Source organism: Pyrus communis, chromosome 12 (genome assembly GCF_041283825.1).
Source record: "Pyrus communis isolate YQ-2024b chromosome 12, ASM4128382v1, whole genome shotgun sequence".
Taxonomy (NCBI): Eukaryota; Viridiplantae; Streptophyta; class Magnoliopsida; order Rosales; family Rosaceae; genus Pyrus; species Pyrus communis.
This window is the reverse complement of record NC_142576.1, coordinates 20,302,749-20,312,463: the sequence shown is the minus strand read 5'-3', so window position 1 is coordinate 20,312,463 and position 9,715 is coordinate 20,302,749. Positions and strand designations below refer to the sequence as shown.

General features: G+C 37.5%; 1 protein-coding gene across 1 annotated transcript; it reads right to left on the bottom strand.

The window, feature by feature from the left end:
• Positions 1-280: 280 nt before the first annotated feature.
• LOC137746337 (transcription factor bHLH130) lies at positions 281-3,310 on the bottom strand. Its single transcript, XM_068486423.2, has 6 exons — positions 2,261-3,310; positions 1,372-1,475; positions 1,121-1,288; positions 890-955; positions 727-795; positions 281-642 (listed from the first exon to the last, which is right to left on the bottom strand). Exons 1-6 carry the CDS (start codon positions 2,814-2,816, stop codon positions 571-573), a joined length of 1,035 nt encoding a protein of 344 aa, XP_068342524.2. The 5' UTR covers positions 2,817-3,310; the 3' UTR covers positions 281-570.
• Positions 3,311-9,715: the final 6,405 nt, after the last annotated feature.

Genomic DNA, 9,715 nt, shown 5'->3' with positions numbered 1-9,715 from the left:
TGTATATTTACGTAAGATATACAATAAGAAACAATGTAATGAGTTTGAGCAACATAACGAGTTTGATATTTAACTATATATTGATTTCACATAACGAAATGTCTAACTTAACTAACAAAACAAATATTGATTTCATGTTCCCGCTTTTTCTTCATGTACTCCTCTTTTTGTTTCAGTTCCGTAATTCTCGTTTGATCCACAAGCAAGAAAAAGAAGTGAAATGCATGGAAAAAAGGGGAGTGCGAAATGACTTACATAAAATGATATGCAAACAGAAAAATTGAAATCAAAGGATTTCATTATTAGAACATGTCCTGTACATTCTTGTTATGTTTATTTCACATATTAATTATGTGATAAGAACTCAAGCTGCTCGTTTAGGTTACAAGACCTGGTCCCCATCAAAAACTACATTATCTAAACATCTCCTTCTACCTATTGCTTTGGAGTTCTTTTTGGATATAATTTCTGGTTGAACTTCACTGCATAAAAGAGAATATATTATGTGGCTTCAAACTTTCAACCCACTTCCCCCATCACTTTCCTGATGATCTTATACAGAAAAGCACGTCAAACGACCTGATTCGACACCGGCTTCTGCATGTTTAAACACTTGCAGTTTGCTCTAACATCGCTAAGCGTCTGCAAAATAATAAACTTTTTTGAGTAACAACTGATGATGCTTTGTCCACAATGCAATATTTCTCGATTTAACTTGTTTGGTACCTTGAACTGTTTCTGAAGATCTTTAATATAATCAACTGCCAAATCGAGCATGTCTGCCGTGTTGGTTTGCTGCCAGGAATTTTAAAAAGTTGAATATCATGAGTTTCCGAACACAATTATTAGAGAATTGATTCGAGGCTAAAATGCTTATGTGACATTCTACCTTGTCCATGTTCGGGACGAGTTCTTGTAGTTTCCTCATTCGTTCACTGATCCGTGTTCTTCTCACCTGTAAACAAACTACCCCTTAGCGTCATCTATGTTCGAGCAAAAGACTAAAACGGAAAAACCACAATGAAGTTTCATGGTGGATGTACTAATTAAATGTACGAGGAACAAATGTGCTGACTAACAACAAATTTTAGCTGGCTGGCTACAGATAAAGGAAAATTACTCTTTCGGCAATGCTTCGAGGATGAGTGGCACAACCTCTCTTTGCTCTAACTTTGCAAGGTACAGAATCTTGAAGTTGCAAGAACTTTTCCATGGCAATTTCTGCTGAAGTTTTTGGTAAACTCAGGTGATGGGACAATACATGAAACCGGTTTTCAAGCTCTCCGTTCTAACCATGAAAGTTTATTCAGAATGAGTTAAATATGCAACAAAAATTTGAGGAAATTCAAACAACATACACCAATTAAGTACCTGATCAACCGAAAATAATTTCCCATTATGATCTTGGTCTCTTCTCATGCCACCTAAATTCTCTGGAAAATTCGATGAGTCATTCCAAGTTCCGAATGGGAATCCTGTAACATAAAATCAAGGATCAACGCTGCAATCTCCATTAGTACCATGCATTGTAACTTTTTAGTGGCGACATCATCTGCAATTTACTGGAAGATAATAATATATCTAGCCTTCTAATCCGAATCTATCAGCTGTTAATCCGGATCAATTTCGGATTTCCTCAGTAAGAAAACACAATATCTAGCTTAATTCGCTCCTCCGCAACATATTATATTTCGCGGTGCTCTTTCCAACTAAGTATGAAGTTAGAAAATCAAACACCCCATAGATTCCCATCTAACTTTTCAATACCAATCAAATCCTACACATCCATAGACGAAAGCAAACATTTTCAGAACAAGTTTGTTTGACTGACGAAACTCAAACTTCCACACTCCCCATTATTACAAATAGCCTATGAACAGTAATTATTTTACAACTATCTAGAGAGAGAGAGAGAGAGAGAGGAACTCAATTCTCTTTTTGGTAACCAAATTGCAAATGTGCTTCTCAAATCAATGTCTGTCTTATCTACTACCAAAAACAAAAATAAAAATCTCCAAAACTAACATACTCGGATATCGAATCTACGATGCAAACAATAGGAATCATACAATGATATGGAAAAAAAAAATGAATGCAGCTTCAACGGTCAAAGTATTCAGAAACTAAAAAATGATAATCACCTTCGAATACCCGAGTTTTAAGATATCTACTCGTAGTTTAGATTAGATTAGATTAGATTACGATATCGCTCAGATTAAAAAAGTCATAAGCTAATGAAAGACGGAAGAAAACACAATACCGTTTTGAAGAGAGGTGTTGGAGAAAAGCCCAGCAGGGGAGCTACTTTGTCTAACAAGATTTGAATTCGAATGAACTGACTTGTTGGCCGGAGTGTGATGACGCTCCATTGGACCGGAACCCGCCAACCCATATCCGCCATTAAACGAGCTCTGCCTCGGATAATGAGGGGGCAGCAGCCCAGAATACCCTCCCTGTGAGCTCATCCGGATCGCTGACACCGCCGCCTCCGTTGATGTCACCACGGATTTGTCGTCAAATTCTTGGAAACTCGACGGCCAGGAATCCGAGTCGTTGGTATGGCAGTAATTCGCGAATCTGGAGAACAATCTCTCGGACTCCGAAGAACCCTGAATTGGGTTTTTACTGTGAAGCCCCGAATCGCCGCCGTCGGCGAAATTGGCGAGGAGGGAGCGCGGAGCAGAGCGAAATCTGAGGAACCCAGAATTGTGTTGGTGGGTATTTGAATCCATGAATGGCGGTGCACTGCTTGCTACAGTGGAAATTTGAATTAATGAGGTCAAGGTAGAATTTGATGCTGGAGGACCATTATACATACGCTGCTGCTCTCAGTGCTCACGTAACTTATCCTAGAAAATTCTGAGAATTTTTCCTCTTTTTTCTTTCACTTTCTCGGAGAAAATTTTTAGCTTTGTTTTTAAGCAGAGTGGGATAAGATCTTGTGGAAGAAGCAACCGGAGGGAAAAAAGCTAAGCTTGACCAAACCGTAAGCCACTGAAACAGAGAGAGAGGGAGTAGCTAGAAGTAGAAGATAAACAGGGACCCCGTAATTAAATGGAACCTTGAGGTCTGTATTGCAATGGAAGTAGAGAGAAAAAATGCAGACTTGCAGGGATTGTTGGGGCGAGAGAGAGAGAGAGAGAGAGAGAGAGAGAGAGATTGAGTGCAAGCCTCAAATTAGCTTTTCAAAGCACTGAAAGCAAGGAAGATCTTGAGCTGAGGAGAGAGGGAGAGAGAGCTTGTTGCTTCGTCTTCTGGTCTGTGGTACGAGTTGGGTGCGGCCAATGGAAAAGTACAGAGTGCTATCAATATCTGATCTCTCCACCTGACATTTGCTTTTGTTGCCTCTTTTAGTAGATTTCTACTTTGGTACTTACTATTTGTGGGTTTTCCTCCTCCCTTTTGTTTTTACATATCTTTTAGTTTTCATTTTGAAGAATGCAACGTAATTTATACGCTCATTTTTTAGTGATACACGTCCAATTCACAAAGAAAAATATATTAAAGGACAAAAGTAAATTTGATACGCAGAAGGAGAGATATAGTGTGCTGGATTAATTTATCTTCAAATAGACATTTACACAGGTTCACAATACTTATTTTTTAGGTTGTGTGTGGAAGCCAATGACCTTGAATTCTACCCCTTGTTTAGTTTTTGTCAATGAACTCTCATATTAGTTTCTCTCATTTTTTTAACTTAACTATGCGTTGCATGAGTAGACCTTCCGTCAAATCTGTCTTCTTTTCTATCAAATTTAAGTGTATAGTGGTATTTTCATGCCAAAAAAAATATATCTAAGTTATTTAAAAAAGAGAAAAGGATGGCTCATTAAGGTTAAAGATAAGTTCCTCCTCAAAATGCCTCATGAGATTCCCAAAATTTCATGCTTATTATCGAATCGTTCATATTATAAATTATTATATGAAAATCATCTCTGCAAAAAAATCAACTAAAACTAAGATATTTAGTCAATCATTAAGGAGTCCAATCATAAACACAAAGTTTTGTGAACAGATCACGAGGTATTTTAAGGAGAAGTTCCTCCTCAATCCTCAATCCTTGAGGAGCCCAATCTCTCTTTAAAAAATTTATTTTCATGTTTTTGGATGAAATTCCTATTTTATCCCTCAACTTAACGAAAATTACAAAGTTAATGTAAATGACTACTAGTGCAACAAATGACGTATTCAGAGATGAGAGAATCTATTAGTAGATCATTCAGAGACGAAGACTAAACTCGTGATATAGATCAAAGACCCTTGCTAATACAGATCAAAGACCTTTGCTAGAATAGGATAGTGTACTTTTGTTATAAGGTGAATTAATTAACCAGATGTAAAAAATAGCTTAGAGAATATCGTTTCATTCACTCGTTTGTGTAAAAAGAACTGGTTTATATTTCTGACCATGTACAATTTAATTATTTTAAAGCTCAATTCATGCTATTACACTTTATAAGAGAAAAAAATCATGTGTCAGGAGATAGTTAAGTTTTATCATATGCTTAATGACCATAGATTCTTGCATGGGAAATCCTAAAATCAGTCAATGTGTGTGCTTGGCTGATATGGTTGACACACCTCGACAGGAATCAAGGCGTGCTGGCCGTCACGTGAAGATGACGTAGCTGAAAGTGCAAGTGATGTAAGAAAATAGTGCATAAACAAAAACCGAAACTAGAACTTAATTAAATTAATTCAGTGAGTGTGCAGTAGTGGTTACAACCCATAACTACAAATATTCAGAGCATAGATAACATAAGGGTAAAGTAGTTGAACGAGAGAAGTACTTATTACACAACTAGAGATACGTTCCTACATTAAGATGGAGATATGTCAAAACCACTAGCTATTCTTCGTATACCACATAGATAAATCAGCTAACTAGGACTTGGAGGGGCGAAAAAACAGAAGGTTGAGTGGGCACAAAAATAAAGGTTTATAAAATCCATTTATCTTTCAATCATACTAACCCCTCGTTGTAACACAAGTATAGTTTCAAAAATATCATACTACGTATAAGTATGAAAATCAAATGCATGCCCAATGTAAGTCCAAAAGTATGCCACAACAAATATTCACAACAACAATATAAACATGATTATGTGCTGTAATCTATACTAACATGTCAGTCGGAGTCACCTAATGTGACATGTACGACTGCACCTATTGCTCATCAGTCATATGCTAACACACGAGTCGGAGTCACCTAATGTGACCTGTACGACATGACTAGGCGTAATAATAATCGCTCTAGTGCTACGATCACATGAAGACTAGAGCTATGCGCAGGTCACCTATGAGTCGGAGTCACCTAATGTGACTTGTACGACAGGACTAGCACCTACTTAGATCCAAGATGAACGTGTGGTACGGGAGGTGAACATACACGTGAAGGACTAGCCTTAGCCTTGGGCGGGAGTACTAACACGGAGGTGTAGTAATGATGAGCAAACTATATGTAAGCATGCCATAATGATTCAACCATTCAATTCATCACATAACATTACCTGGACTTACCTGCGTGTCCCGCGTTCACATTAGCATTTCAAACCATTCACATTAATTACATGCAGGTAATATGCATATGGATATGCCATGATGCAATATAAAACTCAACCCATGCATAGCATTTAGAAAAATGTATAATTCATGGCATAAATGCATAAAACCATTTTAAAACATTTATGGAAATTATGAGGTATATACGTAATATACTAAAACAAAATGCCCACTCATTGGTTTGTCGTAGGGTCGTAGCCCCCTAGTCTCGCTTATCCACATACGTCCTCAGGGTAAATCTCCCCTATATGTGAAACAACTAATAAAAATTACTTAACTAACACATATATGAAAAACTAGGAAAAACGTCTCATAACTTGCTCAAACGGAAGGTTTGAATATACCAAAATGTTATACTCGAAGTCACAGACCTACACGTAAAAACCACTCGCTGGCCAGAGGCCAGATGTGTCACATCCCGGTCTCCCGCCTTGAGGATATTGTCCGCTTTGGCATTCCTGGCCTGGACTAGGTCGCAGACACCAGGCTACCGCACGGTTTTGTTTTTGCAGGCCGCAGCCCCAAAAGGCCTCCTCAAAGGGTACCACCAGGCATGTACATATAAGGCCCAAAGACCACGCCCTCACGGGCGATGTGGGATACTACAATCCACCCCCCTTAGGGAGTCCGACGTCCTCGTCGGCACACCACGGCCGTGAGTCTGGCTCTGATACCAAATTGTCACATCCCGGTCTCCCGCCTTGAGGATATTGTCCGTTTTGGCATTCCTGGCCTGGACTAGGTCGCAGACACCAGGCTACCGCACGGTTTTGTTTTTGCAGGCCGCAGCCCCAAAAGGCCTCCTCAAAGGGTACCACCAGGCATGTACATATAAGGCCCAAAGACCACGCCCTCACGGGCGATGTGGGATACTACAAGATGTGCCCTCACGTGCCGTCCAACCCACGGCCACATGTGAGGCCATGTGCAAACACGTGCACTGTAGGTGACTGACGAAACAGAGGAATATTCCGTTAAATAGTAAAGGACGTTAATGTTGTTACCTGATGTCGTTAGAATATTTCATCAACTGAATATTCTCCTTCTTCTCTGGTCGCTCTCACCGTCCGCCGCCGCCGACACCGCCATCTGCAACTTGAATTTTTGCCGGAAACTGGAAAGTTTTCAAATCTTTGTAACTTTGCCATTTCTTAACCATTTTTCACAATTTTTATATGGATTTGAAGCTCGTGACGGGGAACAAAATCATACCTTTTAAAAGTCAAAAAATGGTCGAAGATTGGCCTAAAAATAGCTCAATAGCTTCGGCCAAAAGTCAACCTCTTGAATTCGCTTGTTTCGACGCCAACGACTCACCAAAACTGGTCTAGGACCCTTAAGGAGTTGTGTAGAAGTTTTTTTGAGTCTTGAAACTTTGTAACTCAGCTGCGATCACGTCGACACAAAAACCACCGAGTCGGAGCTTCCGAGTTGCTCTGCGTCGACCACTCAAAACTCACCCAACACGCGATTTGAGGTACGGTTAAGTTCGTGGTGACAAAAGGAGTCCAAATATGTGGTTTTCAGGTTCGATCTATGAAGAAATGGTGGTGGTCTTCTTTGTTGCAGAGAATAGCGAGGTACGGGTTTGAGAGAGAATGAGATGAGAGAGAGAGAGAGAGAGAGAAATGATGGTTTCTCATTGGGCACAGAAAAGGAGAGTCTGATTGGGTGCCAGAAAGAGGGAAGAAAACTGATTGGTGAAAAACATAAGGCAGGGATCAAATTTTAAAGAAGTAAAAAGATAGGCTTTTATAGATTTCCCACAGTAAAAGCAAATCAAAAAATCTATCCAGAATAGTGTTTCTAACACTGATAAAATTAACCTACACTCGTAACAGCATGTATAGTTTAATTACAATAGCGAGAAAATAATTTAAAACTGAAATCACGTCCACATTACTTTGATAACAAGGGCAGAAATGACAATTCACATACTCGGAGAGAAATTACAAAGAAAATTAGGGTCGGATCGTCACAACAGCAATTAATAAAAGTAATTGTCGAATGCTATCAACCTTCTTATATTGACTTTCTCCTACTCATCTTATATTGTTGAATGATGATTCAAATTGTCTATTTTCTAAGGAATCCTTTAAAGACAAATTAACTGAATTCAATATCAGTTAATAATCTAATGGGTATCCAACAAATAACTTAATGAACCATATGTTTCAATTAATCACTAATACAATAACAACGTTACTTAAACTGTTAAATGATTTTTAATTCGGTTGATTCTTCTCTTGTGGTTGTTAGTTTGTGAGGTATGGGAGAGATGGCTTTGGCATTTGGCATTTGGCATGGATAAAGGGCCATAACTATGACGGGAACATTAGTCCCGTGAGCACCAGATTCCGCGCTGCATCTGGTTCTTGTCGTCGTATTCAGTTTTGGCTTTGGCTTTGGGTTTTGCCTCTAAAATTGCAGACGCCGCCTTTCCGAAAATAAATCCGTTGTTTGATAAATGCATGCTCTCTCTTTCTTTTTCTTTCTTGTTTTATATCTTGGTGCTTGCTTAAAACATAATATACTGATTCCAAGGCTTGATGCTCATAGTTTGGAATGCTTTCCACATTGTTGATCATAAGATATTTCGCTTATTATAAGCGAAAATAAGTGTCATTAAACTATTGTATTAAGTGATACTCCATTTCTACTTCCCTTGGTAAAATCACTCGTTAACGGTTAGATGTACCGTAATGACATCTAAATATTATATATGACCATTAGTAGAAGATTGTATTAAGTACATGAATCTAGTGCAATTAGTTTCTAAAAATAAATAGAGATCTCAAACTCGACCTACATGAACTCAATGACTCATGTGAATGCGAAAATGGTAATTAGTTGTGAGTTCAAAATGATGATACCTAATTTAAAAATATCGATGTGCTAAAAAAAATGATGATACCTAATTATGAGTCGACAATTTATGGTAGCTTAGCTTTGTTATAGATGACTTAGCTCGTTGTATAATAGATATATATCTTGTTTCTTGTTAAATAAAGAGTTGGAATTTATTCCTCTATGACAACAGAAGCATAAGCCACTCTTAGTATGAATAACATTCTCACCTATGAAAAGTTTCCCCATGAATATCTTTTGAGAAATGCTAAGAGGACACTTTCAAAGTGGGACTTTATGAACTCTCTGTCACTTCATAGTTTAAAGTTAATTATCAAGCCAATGTTGTTAAACATTGTACAAAAAACATGAGGTGACAGAATTTATAGAGAGTCCCAGTTTTCAAAAAGTTTTCTTAGCATTTCTCATTCCTCGTACACAACAATGTACTACGTGATGGTGTTATGAGTTAGACCACACAATAGGCTAATCTGAACTAATTGGTATCAAACTCGTCATTTATGAGTCGAATATAAAATTTCTCACTTACAAGTGAAAATAAATACTAATAAACCGCAGTAGTTTGTAGCAGTATCAGTAAGTTCCATTTGACTCTTTATTTTCCTTTTAGATTATAAATTCTCAATATTCTATCTATTATGTTGTCCCTTGTGAATCTTTTGAGTTGAGTCGAGTCCAATACAAGAATATTATCACGTCATATATACCGTATTCCGATTATTGATTAAGCAAGAATTATTGTAAAAATAACAGGCAATTATCAATCGAGATGGATACCCTAAGTGGAATATATCCAATAAGTGCTTAGAAAAGTGACTAAACACCTAGAATTGCAAACAATTACATATACCTTGGGAAGTGTTATTGGCACTCCAAAAATCTTATTCTACACTCCTCACAAGTGTATTTTTCTTTCTAAATATAGAAAGTTTGGAGTGTAGAATGAGAATTTTGAAGTGTCAATAACAATTCCCTATATCTTATTCCACCAATAATATGATGAATATGAAAATTACATTTTCAATTTAGATATAGGTATCGAATTCTTTATTTTCACCAAAAGAGTCGTCAATTTTTAGATATTTCAAATATAGGGATGAAATTTTTATGTTTGGTAAAAGAGTCGTCTAGTACAAGTCTACTTGTTATTGTTTGTGCTTCCTCTTTTAAAGAAATTTTTTGCTATAAGTAGTGCAATCAGTTTCTAAAATTAGATAGAGTTAGCAAACTCGGTCTACGTTAAATAAATGACTTATGTGGATGCTAAAACGGCAATTAGTTGTGA